The sequence below is a fragment of the Pipistrellus kuhlii genome, unplaced genomic scaffold (assembly GCF_014108245.1).
Source record: "Pipistrellus kuhlii isolate mPipKuh1 unplaced genomic scaffold, mPipKuh1.p scaffold_m20_p_58, whole genome shotgun sequence".
In the NCBI taxonomy this organism is placed as follows: domain Eukaryota; kingdom Metazoa; phylum Chordata; class Mammalia; order Chiroptera; family Vespertilionidae; genus Pipistrellus; species Pipistrellus kuhlii.
This window is the reverse complement of record NW_023425560.1, coordinates 1,259,351-1,281,107: the sequence shown is the minus strand read 5'-3', so window position 1 is coordinate 1,281,107 and position 21,757 is coordinate 1,259,351. Positions and strand designations below refer to the sequence as shown.

Below are 21,757 nucleotides of genomic sequence, written 5' to 3'. Positions count from 1 at the left end.
TCCTGTGCCCTCGTCTGAAAGCTTCAAAGCGACCTCCCCTGACCACGCGAAACGCCTCGAACCCTGACTGCACTTGAGCTGAGGAGCAAACGGCCAGTCCACCTCCGGGGACCGAGGAGGCAGAGTTCCTGGGGGACGGGGTTTGGAAGGACAGCAAGCAGAGCCCCCCATGCACTCGTGGCTCCTGGGGCAAGGCCCCAGCTCTCCCGTCCCATCTGCACTGATGTTCTGGCCACGTGGGGCGGAACAGTAAGCTGGCCCGGGGGCCTGGGCCTGGGCAGAGGGGCCGTCTGAGGGGCCACACTGGTCAGTGACTGCCGGCCCCGCCTCACCCTGCCCCTCCAAGAGCCCACCCCCCAGGAGGCCCGCACAGGTGTGAGGAGGGGCTGGGTCTCTAACACCTGCCAAGGCACCAAGCTTTGCTCCCAATCCAGAGGGCGTCCACGCTGCAGCTGGTACCCAGGGGCCCAGCCTCCGGAGCCCGCCTGGTGAGCACAGGCCCAGCGGGAGGGGGCGAGCTGAGCCCTCCATGGGAGACGGGGACCTGGACAGCATCTGACCGGACCCTCACACACTCTAGCTGACGTCGCTGCGTGGAAACGGGGAGGGAAGGGTTGCCCTGAAGGCGCCATGTGCTGAGGGGCAGGTGCCGGCAGCGGCCGGACAGCGGTGGGGAGGGGACAGGCCTGCGCGCCCAGGGGCTGTGGCGAGCGGCGCAGACCACACGGCGTGGAAAGGCACCTTAAAATTAATCTCTTTACTGATAGATTAAACTTTAGGTCCTGAGAAGAAAATGAGAAAGGGAAGCGTGGTGCCGGCCCGCGTGCTCCGCCGCCCACCGCCCACGCCCGCCGGGAGCAGGACGCAGCCCAGCCCCGGCCCGTGCCGCCGGCCGGCCGTCAGACGTGAGCAACGGCCGCCCGGCCGCCCGGCCGCGGAGGAAGGTGCACACCCGATCCGGCACAATCGGCTCCATGCAGGCCGGCCACGCGGCCACGCCTCTCCGCCAGGGCGCAGGCTCCGCCCGCACCGGCCCAGCGCCTCCTGGGCACAGCCCGCCGAACCCGCCGCACCGCGCTCAGCTCGCGGTGAGCTTGTGAACGTTCCGCAAACAAGCCAGCAGCCGCTGGTAGGGGTTTCCTGGCTCCGCCACCACCTCGAACACGGACTGGAAGGCCCGGCGGTCCAGCTCCTCCTCCACCTGGTGTCGGTAGAAGTCGGCGGCCACCAGGCAGAAGAGGCTCACGTCCACATGCTCCAGCTTGCCCATCCTGCTGATGACGTGGGGCAGGCTGCCGGCGAGTTAAGGAGCCAGGTGCAAGCGTGACGCCGACCCACGCGGGTCTCAGTTGCCCAGAGGGTCCGGAGCCCAAGGCCAGGGCAGGACCGCGGACCGGCCACACCCACAGCCGCCTCCCACCTCCGACAGCTCCCAGCGGGCCACCCCTCTGCTGCCTCCTCTGGCCAGGAAGCAGCTCTGCCCAGCAGAGGGGGCCGGCAGCGCAATGGGGCGCTCTCCTCCGAGCACTTACCTGGCCTGGCTCCCCATGCGGCCGGCGGGCGCCTCCTGCTAGCCCTGCTCCCTCAGAGTGCGGAGCGCCAGGCCGCCCTGCCCAGCCCTCCCGCTCCCTGCAGAGGCTCCGGGAACGCCCCCTTGGCAGCCAGCACTTGGGGGTGGGTCTGGAGCTCCACTGAGCCTCCCCCGGGGACACGGGCACAGCGACAGGATAATGAGAACCAGCACAGACCGGTGCAGGCGAGGGACAGGGCCTGCCTCTCCTGCCCGTGGTCAGCATGCTTTCTGGGGCCTGTCCACGTCTCGCTCTCCAGGGGCTCACGGTCATGGCACCCTGACGCCTGGGTCTGGCAGAGGCGAGGCTGTGAAAGTCACAGACAGCAGCCCAGACCGACGGAGAGGGGGCGGCGGGAGGCAGGGCTGTCCGCCCGGCCCAGGACCCAGGAGGATACATGGCCGAGACCCACGGGCTGGTGGACGCGCTGACGAAGAAGCAGGACAGGCTCCACACGGCCATGGCCACGGGGGTCCTCTGCGTGAAGTTGGAGAGGGACAGCATGACCCAGTCCCGGACCATGGATGACTGCCCCGTGCTGTGCAGGGTCTGGAAAACCTGCGGAGGGAGGCGGAGCGTCAGGGGGCGCAGGAGGGGCACCCCTTCAACAGGCACCGTGCTGGCTTCAGGGGCAGGAGGCAGGCCGCTGGAAACCCACTGGCCAGCACGTCAGGCGGCAGGAGACGCCCAGGCTTCCGAGCCAGGTCACCCGCTGAGGCCTGTGCCGCCCTCACCTTGTACACCACGGTGGCCATGAACTGCGGGTAGGGCTGCTGGTTGGACAGGAACTCCCCGATGACTTTGTTCATGACGTCTTGCGGAGGGAAGAAGTCGTCTAAAAACTGAGGGAGGATCCGCGCCACCACGCGGGCTTCACAGGGAAAGCCCTTCCTGATCCTGAAAGGAGGGGCTTCGTCAGCCCGCCCCCCACGCCCCACGCCCCACGCCCCGCTGGGACCTTCAGAGCCGCTCCAGGCGGGTCTCCGGGCACCTAGAATGTTAACTGAGGACCTCACGAGTGACCCGCAGACAAGCGCCCAGGCTTGGGGCACCCCCACGCAAGGCCACGCTCCAGAAGGGGCGAGGCCATGGGGTGCCGGGGGGCGGGCAGTGGCGCTGCAGTGGAGACCTCACGCGTGATGAACGCACTGCCCCTCTGTGGCCTCTCGGCCCGTCCTCACCTGTGGCCCTGCAGTCCGCGGGGACCTCCTCTCCTCTCCTCTCCTCTCCTCGCCTGGACCCATCTGCATCCTGCCGGTCCCCCCCTGTGGGCCTGGAACCTGCCCCCGAGGGGTACGGTTCTGGGCGCTGGGAGAGCCGTTTGCTCACCTTCAGGTGCACACCGGCGGGCGCCGTGTAAGCCGCGGGCCGTGCCTCCTGCCAGGTGTGCCAACGACCAGCCGCCCATAGATAGCAGCACCCACCGGCCATCCCTCCCGCCCGCCAGTGTCCCCGTGCTGACCACATGACAACTGGGCTGACCCCATGACCGGCAGGATGACCTCGTGAGGGCCCTGCTGACCATGTGACAACCGGCTGACCACGTAATGGCCGGGCCAACCCTGTGACGGGCAGCTGACCCTGTGAGGGCCAGGCTGACTATGTAATAGCCAGGCTGATCCCATGACAGGCAAGATGACCCTGTGATGAGCAAGATGACCCCATGACAGGCAGGCTGACCCTGTGACGGCCAGACTGACCCTGGGACAGGCAAGATGACCCAGAGATGAGAAAGCTGACTCCGTGATAGGCAAGCTGACCCCGTGATGGCCGAGATGACCCTGTGATGGCTGGGCTGACCCTATGACAGGCAAGCTGACCCCATGATGGGCAGGCTGACCCTGGGACAGGCAAGCTGACCATGCGACAGCCGTGTGGACAGAACCAGCCTCCCCGAAGCCATACACATCATGCGGTCCTGAGCCTGTTCCCTAGAGCTGGCAAGCGAGGGACCCAGCTGGCGCAGTGTGGGGAGGCAGCCAATTCTCTCAGGACCTGCCTGCTTGCCACCCACGCCAATGCTGGGCCCACACACCCTCCCTTCCTGCGGGCACTGCGTGAGCCTGCTGGGACCACGCCTTCCCCAAAAGGCAGCAGGTACTGGCGGAGGTCCCGTCACTGCACAGCCCTCCTCACACCTCCATGTACCCACTGGCCCCACTGCCGTGCCCGCCTTCAGGGGAGGCACATCGGTGCCAGGGCCAACACTGCCCTCTCCGGAGCCAGCGAGGCTGGGCTGTTGGGGCACGGTGGGGAGCAGCGGCCACGAGGACGGAAGCGGGCTTCCCTGCTCACCTGTCGAAAAGAACTGACACGCGCTCCATGGCCACGATCACAGACTCGCTGTCGGGCGTGGCAGGGCCGGGCTCGGAGGTTCTGCCGGGACTGGCTTTCTCCTTCCCTGAAACGAGGGCAGCACGGCTAGGGCCTGAGAGGCGGCCGGGCTCCGCAGAGGCGCCGGGCCACACAGCGGTCAGCGAGCCCGAGACGGCCTGAGCAGGAGGGAGCCCTGGGCTCCGGGGTGTGACCCCCGCGCGGCAGCACGACAGGGGGCGTGGCTCTGGACTGCCCCCCAGAACCTCGGGGACTGGTCCACGGCCGTGGAGCGGCGACAGGAGACACGGGGGTGGGGGCACGTCCCCTCACCTGTGTACATGCAGGTGAGCATCAGGCCCAGGGCCGCCATGGCCCGGTGCGGGCTGTGCACGTTCACCCTGTCCACGCTGAGCTTGACGAGGGACTCGGCGTCCAGCCGCGACAGCTGCTCGGACAGCAGGAGGCGCTCCAGGCCGCGCAGGACGCAGTGGTACACGGTGGCCGGCGTGGCCTCCTCGCTTCCCGACAGCATCACCCCGCACATCTGAGAGAGGAGGGTCTGAGTCAGGGCCGCTCGGGCTCCCGTCCGCCCCGCAGGGTCCCCCACGGAGGCGCCAGGCCGGTCACCTGTATGATGGACGCGGAGAAGTCCGGGCCCACGTCCAGAGGGTAGTTCTCCACCAGGTAGAAGGCGGTGGCACACATCACCAGCACGTGCTGCTGGCTGTGCAGGTTCACGCAGCTGCAACCGGGGGCAGCCGATCAGTCACGCGGGCACGCCGGCCCAGGAGAGGGGCCCGGTGCGCGGGCTCCGCTGTGCCCGGCCCGCCCCCCGCCCTCCACCGCACTCACTGGGCGCTGCTGCGGAGGTTGGAGAGGAGGTAGTCGCTGATGACGGGGATGAGCTGCTTGGCCGTGTCGTCCAGCAGGTCGCACTCGAGCACGTAGAGGGCGCCGTGCAGGGCCCCGATCCTGCTGGGCAGGTGGCTGCTCCTGAGCGTGCTCTCCAGCAGCCGGCTCACCGGCTCCGCCACGGCCTTGTCCTGGAGCCGGGCAGAAGCAGGGGCTGGACCTCGAGGGCAGGAGGCCGCTAGGGCTCGCCTGCAGGCCGACTGCCGAGCTGGGCGTGGCGGGGGGGGCGTGCAGGCTGCCCTGGGCAGGCGTCCGGCCCGGGGTACGGGGAGTGCTCCCAGCCGACTGCTAAGGGGCAGCCTGTGCCCAGCCGTCCGTGTGGACAGTGTGGGGGTGCTGACCCCCACCTCCGGGGTCTGGAGTTTGGGTCAGGCCAGGTGGGGCCTCCCTGGTGGGCAGGGTTCTGTGTGTTTTCAACGCACTGCCCGGAAACAGCGCCTCCAGGTGACTCCGGAAGGGGATTCCAAAGCTGAGCCTGCTCTCCTGTGGACGTGGCCCCAAACGCCCTCCCTCCCTGAATGCGTCCTGTCACTGCAGCACATTACAGCTGAGCTTGGGGAGCCCGGGAGGCAGTTCTGGGGACCCGCTGTCATCTATGCGCCCTAATCACACACGTCAGGAGGAGCCTACACTGTACCCTCCGCGTGAGACCCCACAGAGAGCAGGTGCAGGGGGGCAGCCTCAGCGGCTCACAGACCATCCCCTGGGAAGGCGACCCCGGCCGGCCGGCGGAGTCTTAGGGGTTCCGGGAGGCTGCCTGACAGTGCGGCCCCACAGGCACTGTGTCCCTGCCTCCTTCCGTGACCGAGGACTTCCCTCGCTCCTCCCACAGACGGCTGGACCAGCGAGGGACCCTCCACCCGCCCCCAGGCCCCCAGGCCTCCGCTCTGAAGGCTCCAGCAGGGGCGCAGGGGCTGGTGCGTCAGGAGGAGAAGCCCGGCCCCTGCACCGCCGCACAGGAGTCCCCAGGGCACCATCTGGCCGCGGGGCTCTTTGCACACAGTCCTCACTGATTGATTTACTGACACAGCACTCGCCTGCGGGACTGGGCCTGAGCTCAGACACGACCACAATGGAACGGCACCCTCAGAGCCTCAGAGACAAAGGGCGCCCAGAGCAGCTGCTCCTGCGCTCCGCGACCCACACTCGGGCGCAGCTGGGAAGGGGGCGCGCAGGGCACCAGGCCACCCAGGATGGGGGACACCCGCTTGGCGTCTGGGCCCGCAGGGGCGGGTTCTGTGGGGAAGGCTCACCCCTCTGCCCGGTCCCTGGCCTCAGCCTCCGCTCACCAGGGGCAAGATTCAAGGTGAGGGCCTGCCAGCCCCAAGACAGGCGGGGCCGAGCACGGCCCGAGGGGACGGCCAGGGCCAGGGCAGCCGCTGGAGCTGCCGGGGAGCGTCTGCACCAGGCGGCGGCAGGGCCGGAGCGGGCACACACAGGGCGAGCCGGGGGGGGGGGGGGGTGTGCAGGGCAGCGGCGGTGCTGACGATCTCTCCAGTGCACCCTCGGAGGCTGCCTTCCTCTCTGGGACGTCTGCCTAGCAGGTGCCGCGTGTACAGACTCCCTCAGAGAGGAACACGGCCCCGGCAGCAGAGGCGCCTGGGAAATGCTGGCCCGTTTAACCCTCTGCTGTCCGAGCTCAGCCTCAGGCTGGCTGATCCTCAGGAAGCGAATGCGCCCCCTAGAGGGCAGGCCGGGGCCGGGGTGATGGCTGCCTGACGCGCCTCTGACCTGCAGTGGCCGCTGCCTCGCCCTGTGTGCGTTTCTCCGGAAAGGGGGTGTGGCGCAGAATCGGGGGGGACCCCAGAGGCCTGTCTGCCCTCCTGTAAACAGGAGGAATGCAGGGGACGGGGACAGAGCAGTCCCGAGAGGGCCTGGCGATCGGAGGCAGGGGCCCGCAGCATCCCGGGAAAGGGGCCCCCACACAGCCAGCTCCGGGCGCACACACCGCCGGGACGACCTGACCAAGGTGCACAGGAGCCCCAAGTGCAGCTCGCCCACACGGCACCCCCGGGCGCGGAGCCCAGAGCGAGCGGAGCCCCGGCTCGCACTGCGGAGCTCCCGGGGACCCCGCCGGCGGCCGCTGGCCCCACGGCCCCACGGCGCCGCGCGTGCCGTGCTCACCATGCCGAGGACGGCGGCCGCCTTGCAGGTGGCGGGCACCAGGTACTGCAGCAGGATCTCGTCCTCCGGAGGGTGCGCCCTGCGCAGCTCGGTCAGCGTCTGGTACATCATCTCAAACTGGCTGCGCTCCGTGAACAGGTCGGACACCACGAGGAGCTGCGGACGAGGCGCGAGCGGGGGGGGAGCGGCCGTCAGGGAAGGAAGCCGGTGTCCGGCACACCCCAACCAGCCCAGGGGCCACGGGCTCCAGGCACCTCTGCCCCGGCACGCAAACCCCGGCCACCCCAAGTGCGGGGACACACGCAGCAGGGCGTCCTCACGAAGGCCTGCGTGCTCGCTGCGGGCGGAGCGGGGACGGCCATGAGCTCAGGAGCCTGCCCGCAGCGGGACCAGGCCAAGCCCTCGTGTGTCCGCCCCCGGAGCCCAGGCCGCTCCCTGGCGCAGGTCAGGCTCAGAGCCCGGCAGGAACGTGGTTTCGGACATAAATGCTTTGCCAGGGACTCTGTCTCCCCAGATGCTCAGCTGCCGAAGGCTCGGCTCCTCACGGTACGTCTGAAAGAAGCACCGGCCCGCCGGGGGCTCCGTGTCTGAGCATCAGCTATGGTCCGGCTCACAGCTGCGTGCCCAGCCAGGCACAGGCCTGGGGTTGCAGGCAGGAGACCCACGCTTCTCTCACCACAGATGTTGCTCTCTCTAGCCCCTCCCCTCTCTAAGCATGTCCTCGGGTGAGGACTAACAACAAAAACAAACAGCTCCTCAAACGCGGTTCCTGGTGCTGTAAACACTGACAGACGGACCCCCACAACAGGCTCTCGGTTCCCCCATCCCATGAAGACCCTACAGGAGCTCCGAGACTAACAGTGTGAGAATAAAAACCCCAAGATGGTGCTTCTTGGAGGGGCGTGTGGGTGTGCTTCTCAAAGGGCGTGGGGGCCTGTGAGCCCGCCCCAGGGAGACCCCTATGGACAAGGGGGAGCCCCAGCCTTGGATGGCGGTGTCGCAACGACTCCACCACTGCCCTCGGGCATCTGCCCGCTGTGGGGGGACCAGGCAGACAGCTGCTCCTGCGCGGCCTGAGAAGTCTCCTTAGGCTCCCAGAGATGACACTGCGCATGTGCGTGCTGTGGGTGCGTGTACATGTATGTCTATCTAGGACGGGCGAGGGGAACTCACAGATCGCACCACTTCGCTGATGAGGATGACGGGGGTCCTCCGGCCGGAACTGGACGGCAGGAGCCAGCGGCTGTACAGCTCCAGCAGGAACTGGGAGCAGGAGTGGATGTCCACGCCGGCCCGGTGCTTCCTGCGGAGCACACACCCAAGTCATCGCAGGCCCCGTCCTCCTGACCCCCGAGAACCCGAGGCTCAGCCAGAGGCGGGACCTGGAGCTGACGGGCGACGTGGGCGGCGATGAGGGCGCGGGGACGTCGGGCTCCTCCTCCTCCTCGTCCCACTCCTCCTCCCTCAGGGGCGTGATGCTGCTCCCCAGCCACACCGAGTGGATGGACACCTGCAGGCAGGCCCGGGTCAGCGCGAGGGGGGGGTCAGTGCGAGGGGGGGTCAGCGTGGGCCGGGTCAGCATGAGGGGGTTAGCGCAGGGCGGGCCAACGCGAGGGGGGTCAGCGCGGGCCGGGTCAGCGCAGGCCCAGGTCAGTGCGAGGGGGGGGTCAGCGCGAGGGGGGGTCAGCGCGGGCTGGGTCAGCATGAGGGGGTTAGCGCAGGGAGGGCCAACGCGAGGGGGGTCAGCGCAGGCCCAGGTCAGTGCGAGGGGGGGGGGTCAGCGCGAGGGGGGTCAGCGCGGGCTGGGTCAGCATGAGGGGGTTAGCGCAGGGCGGGCCAACGCGAGGGGGGTCAGCGCAGGGCGGGTCAGCGCAGGGTCCTGGGGCTCAGGGCAGCAGGTGTGGCCCGGGATTCTGGCCTCTGTGGGGCCTGCCACCTGGTAGGGCCTGCTCAGGCAGACTAGTGGGTTGGGGGGAGGGAGGGCCTTCAGAAAACTCTGCCTTCAAAACGGACGCCCTTACAGGAGGGGAGTGCTGGGAGCCGGGCTTTTGCGTGACGGAGACACGCTGAGGGAGAACAGCCACTGCGGGACCAACACTGCCAACTCAGGCTCCCACTGCCTCCCTGCCATGTACGCAAGGGCCCGCATTTTTCCAATCAAGGACCAGTGACAGCAACCCCCCAGCAGCACGGGGCTGGGACACGCCGCCCTCCCTCCCCTAAGTCACCTCACACTCTCTCCTGTTCACATGCACCTACGTTACCGACTCATAAGACACCCACGCCCTCCTCAGGACAGACGCCGTAAGTGCAATAACAGGACCCTCTGCTAAATGCCTGTAAGTCTGCTCCTGAGGGCGAGTGGCCGGGGCGGAGGGCGGAGGGCGGAGGGCGGGGACGGGGCGCTGACCTGGCCCAGCTGGTAGCCCATGCTGCCCAGCTCCCGCTCAGGGTTGGTCTGCAGCAGCAGCTTGTCGTGGCTGATGAGGGCACCTGCGGGCGACAGGATATCAGAGCCGTCGCCAAGCCTGGCGAGGCACAGCGAGAGCCCTAGCGGCCTGGGCACTTGTGTCCCTTCACAGCAGGCAGCCGGCGGGGCCGAGGCAGTGCGGGCCCCTCTCTCCCGGAGGCACCGGCTCTGGCTCCACGGGCACTGGCTGGCGGAGTGGCACAGCCAGGTCTGCAGCTGTGGAGGAGTCGGCACAGCCGCGCCCCCGGGCAAGGTGTGGGCAGTGCCCCCACTCACCGTCTTCCCCGCCCCTCGCTTCCTTCCGAGGCCCAGGCCACCTGAGCCCGCACTTCACGCTGGTGGGTACCACCTGCCGCCCCCCCAAGCCTCCCTCCTGGAAGCACGTGCTCTGCGCACACCCGCAGCGGCTGCTCCTGGGACGCCGAGACGCCTCTCCCCTACCGGCCGAGACCCCCAAGGGACCAGCACACTTAGCTGACTCTCGCCCAAGGTCTGAGCGCACACGGCACACGGCACATAGCATAGCCCACGGAGCCCGCAGCTAAGGCTCAGGACGGAAACTGGAGGACCCAACACCTCCCACAGCCCAGGGGTCAGGAAGACTAGCCCGGAACACTGAGCACCAGCCTCGAAAAGTGCGCCTGAGAAAACCCCAGCCCGGCTGGTGCGGCTCAGTGGTTGAGCGTCGACCTATGAACCAGGAGGTCACCAGTTTGATTCCCGGTCAGGGCACAGGCCTGGGTTACAGGCTTGACTCCCAGCATGGGGCGTGCAGGAGGCATCTGACAGATGCTCCTCTCTCACCATAGCATTTCTCTCTCCCCCTCCCTTCCTCTCTGAGACCAACAAAAACAAAGAAATGCCCCACAATGTCCCTTTCTCTTGACTATTGGCTTCCTGGCTTTCAACTCCAGAGGGTTACGCAGGCACAGGCCCGGGCAGCTCACGAGGTCCCAGCCTGTCTGCCCACCGCTGTGCCAGTGTGTGGGCCCTCCCTACAGGTACCTGTGGCGGCTGGAGACAGAGAGGGGACAGGGTCCCACGCCTGGTACAGGTGATGGGTGGCGATGTTCTCCCTCTTCGACACCATTGCTTGGATTTCTTGCTCTACAATTCCTCGGATCACGCTCAGCTTCCGCCCAAACCTAGAACCGGGACAAAGGTTAAACTTTCATTCCTTTAACATCGTAGACGTGAGCGAAGCCAGGACCCACCCCAGCGCTGCGTAAAGGAGAGGCCCCCGCACCACACGCTGCCCGTGACTCCTGCTGAGCCCGGCAGCCGCCTGCGGCCGGCCGGCTCCTGCCTTGCTAGCCAGTGGCCCCACCACCGCAGGCCGTGTCCACGGCGGCTGCTCAGTCACTTTAGCACATGCGCCTCTTGCAGCAACATGCACAGCGCTTTGTTTTTTAGTCCCAGCAACAAACGAAAGGGCCGGTAGCTGCTGGCCCCAGGGTGGGGGGTGGGGGGCGCCTCTAGGCCCACCACGCTGGCCCCGGACACACGGCAGCACGGGCAGACCTGGTGTCGAGCGCTTTCAGGGGCTTGTTCCGGGGCTGCTGCTCCAAGCAGCTCACGGCGGGGTTGCCGGCCACGGGCACGGTCATCGCGCTCAGCACGAGGGAGGTGATGGCCTGCACGGCCAGGACGTGGATCTGGGTCCTCTCCGTGTCTTCCTGGAAAGAGTCCACATGTGATCATGTCACGAGCAGCCAGACACCAAGCATGACCTTGGCCACCTGCACATAGACCACGGGGCTGGCGGAAGGAGCCTGAGTGCCAGGGGGACTGACGTGTCTGCCTGCACCCAGCACAGCCCCCACACCGGTCACTGGAAACACATCTAACGGACGAATGTCCACAGCTTAGAGCAAGGTCTCCCTCAGGCACAGCTCCGAGCAGGAACCACTGACATTCAGCACCGACTGGAGAACTTAGCACACAAACCCCCGCCAGCTTCGACGCGTGGACCGCAGGCGTGTGGATGGCTGCGATCGGTCCCCTCCGCGTCACGCCACCTCCTGCCAGAACAGGGCCTGAGGGCCCAGCACGCTCCCTGCCCCGGGCTTTGCCTGGCCGAATGGCGGCCTTTCCCAATATCGTGTCAATACTCAGCCTACGCGCAGAAGCCTGGGAGGTCTGTGCGGGATGGTCAAGGTGGATGAGCACGGGCCTCGGCTGGGCCTTAACGCCCTTTCCTTCTGACTTCACTCTGCGCTGAGTCAGGAATTACTGACCCGGCGCCTAACGCACTGGGCTCTGAGCGCCCACATGCGGCCAGGCCGCACCCGACAGCGGGAGACGGCTCTGCTCCGGAGCATCAGTCTGGACGCAGCCTGGCTCCTCTTAAAAGTAAGGAAAGCCGGGAACGCAAGCTTGCTGCCCCCTGCGCGGGCGCCTCACCTCCGGGGGGCTCTCCTCCTGCTCCAGCACGAGGGGCTGGGTCACCAGGACGCCCAGGAGGGTGGCCCACGTTTCCTCGAACTGCGTGCGGCTGGTCCACCCTGTGATGCAAACATTACGTGAGACAGAGGGTCACCCACTCCTCCCACGATCCAACGTGAGGACACAGCGGGCTGCCGGCTCTACTGGAGTGGGCAGTGCCCAGGCCCCGACCAGCAGCTGCCTCAGCCTCGGCAGGTCTGCAACACACGGACCCCGCGGCGGCTGCCCTCCAGCGCGGACACAGCACACACATCCGCGTGCTGCCCTGGCAGTGGGGCGTGTGTGTGTGTGTGTGTGTGTGGGTCAGACACCCACACCTGGATGCAAAGACGGCAGACGTGTATGGGCATCGCCAAGGGAGGAACAGAGGCCGGGTCACCCAGAGGAGAGGAGCACGAGCGAGGCGGGGCAGAGCTGGCCACAGGACTGCCGGGCCGAGGTCCGACTGACAGTCACGCACAGGCAGCCCGGAGGGGGCTGGGAGGCTGGGAGGCCACGCTGCCATCTGCGAGGACGGGGAGGGACTGCCCAGGCGGTACCCCATGCTCCTCAGACCGCATCGCCTCAGTGGGCGCATCGTCCTCGGGACTAAAGGGGATGCAGACCAACGAGGTGTCTGCTGACGGAACCTTCAGGACCAAGGTCAGTGCCACATCAGCAGAAGCCCGCGGCAGTAGGCACCACAGGGACCAAGGGTGAGCTTGCTGGTGCCCACAAGTGCCAGCCGGACTCCTGAGACACTCCTGCCCCTCACTCAGCACCGCCCTCTCGACCCTGAGCAGGTCACGCCTGCGCCATTGAAGGGGACAGAAGCAGCCGCCCGGTTGCTGTGCCGTGCGCCATGCGCAGGGCGCTGAGAAGGCTGCAGGCAGCAGGGCCCGCTCAGTCCCGATGGCAGAGCTGGGCCGAGCTGGACGGCCTGCCCACCCAGAGCCCGGCTCCCTCAGCAGGCTGCCTCCTCCGCATCTGCCACGGTGGCTCCACACACCCCTGGCCGTGCCGCACACGAGGCGGCATCAGTGACCACGAGGGAACAGGGACAATCCCCGTCCCAGCTGGCGGGTGCCTCCTGCCGAGATCGGATTCCGCCCTCCATACCAACCACCAGGTACCAACCCGACTTCCAACAACGGACACATGGACACTCGGGACTAAGCGTTCACACAGACATGTGGGTGAAGTTCCCACGGTGAGTTGTGTGCACGCAGAATGCTTTCCGCGGGCAGGCGCCTAGACCTCACGGGGCCAGAGGTGCAGAGCACGCTCCGGGACGGGGACATACCCAGCGTGTTGATGCGGTAGATGAACTCTTTGAAGACTTCCTTCTCCTGGAGGAACTCCACAGGGATCTCGGGGAAGGCTGTGCCGAAATCCCCTCCCGGCGTGGGCGACCACCCGAGCTTCCAGACCTGAGGGTGGAACAAAGTCGCTGAGCTCCAGCCCCCAGGCCCCAGCGCGGGTCACAGCCGCCCTCCCGTCCTCGGACAGCACCAGCATGGCCAGAGCAGAATGGCTGCTCCAGCTCACCCAGGTGCGAGCTCCCCCAGATCAGACGGGCTCCCCCAGGGACAGGCGGGCTTCCCCAGGGACAGGCGGGCTCCCCCAGGGACAGGCTCCCGCAGGAACAGGCGGGCTCCCCCAGGGACAGGCTCCTGCAGGAACAGGCGGGCTCCCGCAGGGACAGGCGGGCTCCCCCAGGGACAGGCGGGCTCCCCCAGGGACAGGCGGGCTCCCCCAGGGACAGGCGGGCTCCCCCAGGGACAGGCGGGCTCCCGCAGGGACAGGCGGGCTCCCCCAGGGACAGGCGGGCTCCTCCAGGGACAGGCTCCCGCAGGGACAGGCGGGCTCCCCCAGGGACAGGCGGGCTCCCCCAGGGACAGGCGGGCTCCCCCAGGGACAGGCTCCCCCAGGGACAGGCGGGCTCCCCCAGGAACAGGCGGGCTCCCGCAAGAACAGGCGGGCTCCCGCAGGGACAGGCGGGCTCCCGCAGGGACAGGTGGGCTCCCCCAGGGACAGGCGGGCTCCCGCAGGAACAGGCTCCCCCAGGGGCGGGTTCACCCGGGGGCGGGCCTATGTGGCCAGCTCCCTGCGCCTCCTTCAGAAAGGCCAGCCTTGCTGCAACCCCAGTTGCACGCCAGGCCGAGGGAACCAGGCAGGGTCAGGACTTCCCGAGGCACCAGGCCACCCAAGGCGACAGCCGAGCTGGCCCGACTGTGTCCCCGAACCCGCCAGGACTGGCCGCACTCACCAGCGGGGGGATGCGCGTGTAGCTGTTGACGAGGGGCAGGCGGGCCAGGCTGACCACGATGCTCCGGAGCACCGGCGTGAGGAAGGCGGGCGTGCTGCTGCTCCGCTCATGCCCCAAGGCCAGCACAGACGGCAGGGCCTCCACCAGCTCGGCCACCGCCCTGCAGGCCGCTGGGACGCACTCGGGGCCTGAACCAACACCGCGGGTAAGAGGATGGGCCCCCAACCTCCTGACCTCCCTGCCTCCCGGGGAGAAGGCATGCCCCACCCCAGAAAGGGGGCACCCCCAGACCTCTGGCTGGTCCCTGAGGACCTACAGACTGCAGCTCGGGCTCAGCTACCCTGTGCCAGCCTGGTCTCCTGTCTCGGGCCCTGCCCCGCACCACCCGCCCCACACTGCCGGCCACTGCTGGCGGCATCCGGCCTGACCCCAGTGCAGGACTCGAATGGCCTGGGCCCTGGAGGCAGGTGACAAGGAGCCCCTCCGTCCAGAAGCCCTCCCCCGCCCGGCCTCGCACCACGCTCAGGAGAAAGCGCGTGAAGAGCCGAAGTGTGTGCCCGAGTGTAGAACAGGGCTAAGTGATGGGATGTGGCCTTCCTGTTTCTGTAGGAAGAGCAGGAGTTTTCATTTAAAAATCCAGCAAGATGGATGGCTGATGGACACTCAGGCTAGCTAACGTTCTGGAGGGTAGTTCCACTAGCTGCAAGTTCTTTGGTGTTTGTACTCATTCACCCATCACTCTACACACATCCCATGGTCAAGTACAAGTGAGAACACACAGAGAAACACACTCCCTGCCCACACGGGGCCAGAGTCTGAGGTGAGAGACATAAGTGCACAGAGAACAGAGCCAGGATGGAGGGTGGGTGGAGGAGAGGACGGAGGGAGGCTGGAAGAGGGGAGGAAGGGAAGATGGAGGGGAAGAAGGGTGGGGGGGGACACACCGGCCAGGGCCCAAACGGCCTTTCCATGTTGGGATGAGCAATGGGACCAGCTACGTTCACCTTCAAGGGCCCACGTTTGCCACTTTAATGTCTTTTGTTAATGACTTCCAAGCCCCAAATACGGCCTGACACTTACTCTGTGTGAGTGAGAGCCCGCCATCCGCCCGGGCGGCCTTCCCGGAGTCTGTCCTCCTTTCCAGGCTGAGAAGCTGGTCCCCGGGCTGCACCACAACTGCATCAGGAAAGGACACGCGGGAGGATTGCCAACACCCTTCCCACCCCTTCATTCATGCGTCTGTCATGCAGCTCTCAACACGCAGTGACAGACGATGCCCACAAGGTCTAGACATCCCGGAATCGATGCGGACCGTTCCAGGCAACACCAGACCTCAGTACCAACGTCCTGGCCAACCTGCAGCGCAGGCAGACAGGCTCCTGGGCCCCGACCCCCCATTTCTGCTGCTGCCCCCCCACCCCCGGAGGTCTCCTGGGGCGCCCAGGGTTCACTGCTGCCAGAGGCACTGAGGCCCCGGGGGCCTGGCTTAAACACTGCTCCCTGGACCTTCCTTTCCAAGCTGACTACAAATGCACAGATGAAAACAATTTAAGCAATGAAACTTCAAAACGCACTCTATAATGTTCAATTTAAAAACACAAAGCTTCAAACACCCTCCCACATGTAAAGCCAGAGCGCCCCATTTGTTAAAGACCCTGGCTAGCCACCCTCGCTGAGGACACGTCCCTGGGAAAGAATAACTCATTGTCACTGACAGCCGCTGGCCCATGCAGCACAGAGCTGGCATTCCGTCCCAGGCAGCTGGGCCACCGCCGCCGCTGAGGCCTGAAGGTGGGCCGTCAGCGGGGCCAGTCACCAGAGACGGGGAGGTACAAGCGTTTCTGCAGGAGCTGGGGCTCCGAGGCCTAACCCAGTGACCAGAGAGCAAGTTCACGTCACGTCCTGTGAAGACCAAGCAAGACCCGTTTACCACCTCCACACCCTCTTCCTAACGCAGGCGCACAAACCAATGCCTGTGAGACTGGGGAGCTGATGACCTGTTCCGTGTCCACGGACAGCCCGTGGAGCGACACTCACTGGCTTCCAGGATGAGGCGGACGCAGTGGACGAGGGAGCAGGCGCGGGTCACCATCTCGGGGGAGGCCAGCAGGCGCCGCAGGCCGGGCAGCTGCAGGGCCAGGCAGCAGCAGTCCAGGCCCGCCTGCAGGTCCACACTCAGCGGGATCTGCTCGTGGATCAGGTGCCAGGCCAGCGCCTGCGGGGAGGCCCACGTCAGCGCGGACCGTCCCTCCTGTTGCAGTGTCGGGGAGCAGGCAGCTCCTGGGGCCAAGGAACCGTCGAGGCCCAGAGGCCAGCGGGACCCCACAGCCCTCCCTCCCAGAGGGTGGGCCGCATTCCCACTCCCGGTCAGTCCTGGCAGCGGCTCCCACCATGCCCGCTCCCCTCGGCCGGGACCCGCCGGACCTGCTGCCTCTCCCGCCAGCACGGCGGGCTCCCCTCGGAAGCCTTCCCCACCCGCCGGGCCAGGCCTTCCCCACACAGCGCTGGCCTCGCCGCCTGGCGGCCAAGGGGACTGATCTGAGGGCCCGCGCTCCAGAGAGCTTCAAGCGCCGGAGCGGCCACGTCCTCGCTGGGGACCTCTAGCCCTGCGCCCTGTCACGTGACAGCGCCTTCCTCTGCTCCGAGCGCCTCTCACCTCCAGGGTCATGACCACAAACTTCACGGTGTCCCTCTCCTTCTCCGGGGGAAGGTGCAGGTGGCCGGGCAGCTTGGGGAACAGCAGCAGGTACTGGGCCAGGGCGCGGGCCAGCGTGGTCAGGGAGCCGTACACCCCGGCATCCCCTGAAACAGAGGCTTCGTGGGGGACGGAAAGCGCACAAGCTGCCGCAGAGAGGCAGGCAGGCAGGCCGGCCGCTGCGGAGGCGTGGCTCCTCGGCAGCACTGCCGGGCCCTCCCGCCTGTGTGAGCCCCGGGGCTGCATCCCGGCCGCCGCAGTGCCTCCAGGGCTCAGGCCAGCACCGGGCCAACGACCAGCAGAGGGGCCCACTCGTCAGAAGACGTGCGGGGCTGGCGACCCGGTGCCGTCCCAGTCACTCCTGTCAATGCTTCGGCTGGAGCAGCAGCACTTGCCGCGTGTTTACTCTGCAAAGCAGGTCCCAGCGCGCAGCGCTTTAAAAAGTAAGACACGTTAGCCCTGGCCAGTGCGGCCTGGCTGCTTGGGTGTCATCACGTGCACCGAAAGGTTGCTGGTTCGATTCCCGTCGGGGCACGGCCTGGGCTGCAGGCTCGATCCCCCGTTGTGGATCATGCCAGAGGCAGCTGATTAATGACTCGATTTCACACAGATGTTTCTCTCTCTCTCCCTAAAAACCAAGTTTAAAACTCAAATAAATAAATTAAAGAGACACTTTTACTTTAATTACCAAACAGATTGCTCAACTGGCTCCAGTAAGAGGTGGGCTCCGCGGGCAGGGAGGGCGGGAACACCTGGTGGGCGGCGGGCAGCGGCTGCACCGCGCTGGCCACCCGGTCCAGCGTTGCCTCGCGCGCGGCTTCAAAGAGGGCGCTCTTCCGGCCTCCGGCAATTTCCTGCACGCCCAGGCCCAGGCACGGGGCTAGCAGGCTGACGTTGAACTCCTGCATTAGGGCATTGAAGGTCCAACAATTACAAGCGTTAATCAGGCAGGGACAGCAGGAAGAGGACAATGAGAAAGTGCCCGAGGTACACAGATTAGCAGCTGTAAAAACGCTATGAATATGCTGCATCTGTTACAAACAAGCCCTTCCACCTCTGCTCAGTGACCTACATGTCTGGTCTCTCTGGGGCGGTTTAATTTTAAAGAAGTATTTTCATTTATCACGCCTGCAGGTTTATTTGATAGAAGTTGCAGGTTTATTTGAAGTCAGAGTGCAGTATGGTGGGACTTTTACGACAGAGATACAAATCGAATTGCTGTGCCATCCAGACCAAGGAAGCACTTTAGCACACCCAAAGTCTGAAAAGGTGGGTTATGTCCAAAAACAGCTGAAATAAAATCAACATACCATATAAATGCCACAATTTTGGTTGGGAAAAAAGCATTTCATGTGGCGTTGCAATTTGTATTTTTTTTTTAATTTTTCTGGGGCGCGAAGCGGGGCTGGGCGCGCGCCGCGACAATTTGTATTATTTTGCCAATCTTTAAAAATCACATAAGGGTTTCTTTGGGCAATTTCCAGGTAGAATGCCAATCTTCAGTTAATATTCAGAAACGCCTATGTCACCATCAGTAACCCGAACCAAGCCTGTCTTTTACAGCCAGGACCTTTAAAGCTGTGAAAGTCCAATGACTAATTTAAAAAGTCCCACCAATTGGTCATTAAGCAAACAGGACATTCAGCAGCCAGCCTTCACAGAACAGGTCTCAGGACGGCTTCCGCCAGCTGACTAGCCCGGCTCCTGCATGTGCCAAAGCAGCTTCGTCACAAAGCGCCTGGAGATGGACTTTGGGGACACTCCTCACTCACACCGTCAGCCTCTGCCGCCCGCCCGGGCCCCTGCTGACGGGGCGGGAGCACTGTCCTGGGTGCCTGGACTCGAGGCCTGGCCACGAGGCAGACGTGAGAGCACACGGCCTGGGGCTGCCGGGACCGGCGAGGGGGCATCGGAGCCACAGGGCAGGGACTCGCACGTACCGGATGCCGCAGGAACGCGCTCATGTCACCTGGTGGGAGCCCATTCACCAGCTCCGCCCCTTCCAGCAGCGCCGAGTCAGACCTCGTCCAGCACTGGGACTTGACCAGGCGCACGTACCAGTCCTGGGGAAACACAGGGCGGTCACTCCTGCAGGGGGAAGAGCTTCTGGGCTTCCACTCTGCTGGGAACAGGCTCTTCCCCTGCCCAGACCAGAGGGCAGTGGCCGCGGGCTGTTGGCTGCGGTTCTGTAACAGGGACCCTGAATGGGTAGGCAGACGGCTCCCAACCGGAGGCTGCTCTGAAGGCACGCGCTGAACTTATCCAGACACCCATGCCTTCCCCTCGCCCGGCGAACGGCCACTGTCCTTCAAACTCGGTGACAGCACTGGGGGTCGCAGGCCCCGTGCCTCAGCCTCGCCGTTTGGCCTCGTACCATCTCCCACTGGGGAGGCAGCTTTGCACCCCTCCCCGCCGGGCCAGCACAGCAGACACGCTCAGCCCATCGCACCTGAGCACAGCGGTCGCTGTCCTGTGATGCCCGGGCTGGTCTGTAAATCCAGCTCACACCTACACGGAAATCCCCAGGAAAGCAGAGCGCCAAGGCCCCAAGCTGGTCTGAGGTCTGAGGAGTGCGTGGAGCAGTGAGGGTGGGGCACGAGGCCCTGGGCAGTGGGCTCCACGGGCAGGAGGCCAGCACACTAAGGAGAGGGGGCGGCCAGTGGGCCTGCAGTGGAAGGCCTGTGCAGGCGTGTGGATGCAACCCCCCAACACCCCACCAGGAGAACCCCACGTCAGCGCTTCCTTTCTCACCCCAGCCCTGCTGGTGGGCTGGACCTCGGGCAGCGTGGCCATGACGGCCCTGTGCAGGGCTGGCAGACGGGGCAGGCCGGGGGCTGCTGGGAGCCCTCCGGCCCGAACCAGCACTGCACACTCAGTGCCGCCTGGGCCACGCGTCACACACACGTGGACACTCACCTTGTCTGGGATCACTGTCTCGAGCGCCAGGGACCCCACCCCATCAAGCGGGTGGGATGTGGCCGGAGGACAGGGGCCTCGGGAGCCCGGGGCGGTGGCAAGGCGCAGCCGGTCCAGCAGGGAGTAGAGCCTTTGGTGTCTGGAACCAAGCACACGTGGGTTAGACACCCGCCATGGAGGAAGCAGCAGAGCCGCTTAAAGCCGCGTGCCCGTGACCCACACTAGCTTCAGACTGATCCTGACCAACACTCGACCAGTCGTGGTGCCAAGCCAGACCTGTTTCCTTTCCAGGACCGCAGCCCCACCCGCCATGATTCCCACACCTCATTCACACCACACTCCTTTCCCACCACCTATTCACACTCACACTCCTTCCTCTCTGCCCCATTCACACCCACACTCCTTCCTCTCCGCCCCATTCACACCCACACTCCTTCCTCTCCGCCCCATTCACACCCACACTCCTTCCCTGCCGCCCCATTCACACCCACACTCCTTCCTCTCCGCCCCATTCACACCCACACTCCTTCCTCTCCATCCCATTCACTCCCACACTCCTTCCTCTCCGCCTCATTCAAACCAACACTCCTTTCCCACCACCTCACACCACACTCCTTCCCGCCACCTCACACCACACTCCTTCCCGCCACCTCACTCACACAGGAAGAGGAAGCTGCCGCCATGCTTGGCAGCCACGAGGAGCCCATTGGTAAAGAGATGCCCTAACTCCCGGCGGAGGCTCCACAACTTGGCAAGCAAGTGAGGAGGCCCACAGCTCACAGGAGGGAAGACGGATCAAGGCGCAGCCCAGGGCTGGCTCAGGCCGCTCTGATCGGAAGTGCTCCCAGCCATCAGAGGAGGTGCTGTGACCTGTGCGACAGCTGGGAGTGCAGCTCCCTCAGCTGCCAACAGGGGAGTCCCCCCCCCCCCCTCCGCAGTGCAGCAGAGCATCCTGCCCGCCTTCCTGACTGCTGCACGGCGAGGCCCGTGCCTGAGGCAGGCGGATCCCCACCAGGCCCTGCACAGTCCCCGGGAAGCACACCTCTCGTCCGTCCTCACGATCTAAGCCTCAGCCCCAGGAGGGCCCGGCTCTGGCCTACCTGTGTGCGAGCCCACGGCTCTGAAGGTGCTCCTGGATCCGGATCAGCTCTTCCACCGGCAGCTGCGCCACGCTGCTCTGGAGACAGGACACGTCAGATGGCGCCAAGCGAGCCCACACTCATCACACAGAAGACATGCTGAGCCCGCCCTCACACACACAGAGGACACACTGAGTCCGCCCTCACACAGAGGACACGCTGAGTCTGCCCTCACACACACAGAGGACACGCTGAGTCTGCCCTCACACAGAGGACACGCTGAGCCCTCACTCACACAGAGGACACGCTGAGTCAGCCCTCACTCACACAGAGGACACGCTGAGTCCGCCCTCACTCACACAGAGGACACGCTGAGTCCGCCCTCACTCACACACAGGACACGCTGAGTCCGCCCTCACTCACACAGAGGACACGCTGAGCCCTCACTCACACAGAGGACACGCTGAGCCCTCACTCACACAGAGGACACGCTGAGCCCTCACTCACACAGAGGACACGCTGAGTCCGCCCTCACACAGAGGACATGCTGAGTCCGCCCTCACACAGAGGACACGCTGAGTCCGCCCTCACACAGAGGACACGCTGAGCCCTCACTCACACAGAGGACACGCTGAGTCCGCCCTCACTCACACAGAGGACACGCTGAGTCCGCCCTCACTCACACAGAGGACACGCTGAGCCCTCACTCACACAGAGGACACGCTGAGCCCTCACTCACACAGAGGACACGCTGAGCCCTCACTCACACAGAGGACAGGCTGAGCCCTCACTCACACAGAGGACAGGCTGAGCCCTCACTCACACAGAGGACACGCTGAGCCCTCACTCACACAGAGGACACGCTGAGTCCGCCCTCACTCACACAGAGGACACACTGAGCCCTCACTCACACAGAGGACACGCTGAGCCCGCCCTACTCACACAGAGGACACGCTGAGTCCGCCCTCACTCACACAGAGG

At 65.7% G+C, this 21,757-nt stretch overlaps 1 protein-coding gene across 3 annotated transcripts in view; it reads right to left on the bottom strand.

The window, feature by feature from the left end:
- Positions 1-742: 742 nt before the first annotated feature.
- The window catches only part of HTT (huntingtin), a 93,194-nt gene continuing 72,179 nt past the window's right edge, over positions 743-21,757 (bottom strand). For all 3 annotated transcript variants that reach the window (XM_045573998.1, XM_045573999.1, XM_045574000.1), the window contains 23 exons: positions 20,798-20,874; positions 19,698-19,836; positions 18,722-18,844; positions 17,470-17,683; positions 16,743-16,888; positions 16,124-16,301; positions 15,167-15,262; positions 14,087-14,274; positions 13,121-13,247; positions 11,797-11,897; positions 10,915-11,069; positions 10,399-10,538; positions 9,334-9,416; positions 8,306-8,433; positions 8,097-8,226; positions 6,924-7,079; positions 4,740-4,930; positions 4,515-4,629; positions 4,218-4,431; positions 3,867-3,972; positions 2,306-2,468; positions 1,969-2,129; positions 743-1,292 (listed from right to left, as the gene is read on the bottom strand). In XM_045573998.1, coding sequence (XP_045429954.1) covers positions 1,079-1,292; positions 1,969-2,129; positions 2,306-2,468; positions 3,867-3,972; positions 4,218-4,431; positions 4,515-4,629; positions 4,740-4,930; positions 6,924-7,079; positions 8,097-8,226; positions 8,306-8,433; positions 9,334-9,416; positions 10,399-10,538; positions 10,915-11,069; positions 11,797-11,897; positions 13,121-13,247; positions 14,087-14,274; positions 15,167-15,262; positions 16,124-16,301; positions 16,743-16,888; positions 17,470-17,683; positions 18,722-18,844; positions 19,698-19,836; positions 20,798-20,874 — 3,345 coding nt within the window. In that variant the 3' untranslated portion in view covers positions 743-1,078. The remainder of the gene's footprint in view (positions 1,293-1,968; positions 2,130-2,305; positions 2,469-3,866; positions 3,973-4,217; positions 4,432-4,514; positions 4,630-4,739; positions 4,931-6,923; positions 7,080-8,096; positions 8,227-8,305; positions 8,434-9,333; positions 9,417-10,398; positions 10,539-10,914; positions 11,070-11,796; positions 11,898-13,120; positions 13,248-14,086; positions 14,275-15,166; positions 15,263-16,123; positions 16,302-16,742; positions 16,889-17,469; positions 17,684-18,721; positions 18,845-19,697; positions 19,837-20,797; positions 20,875-21,757) is intronic.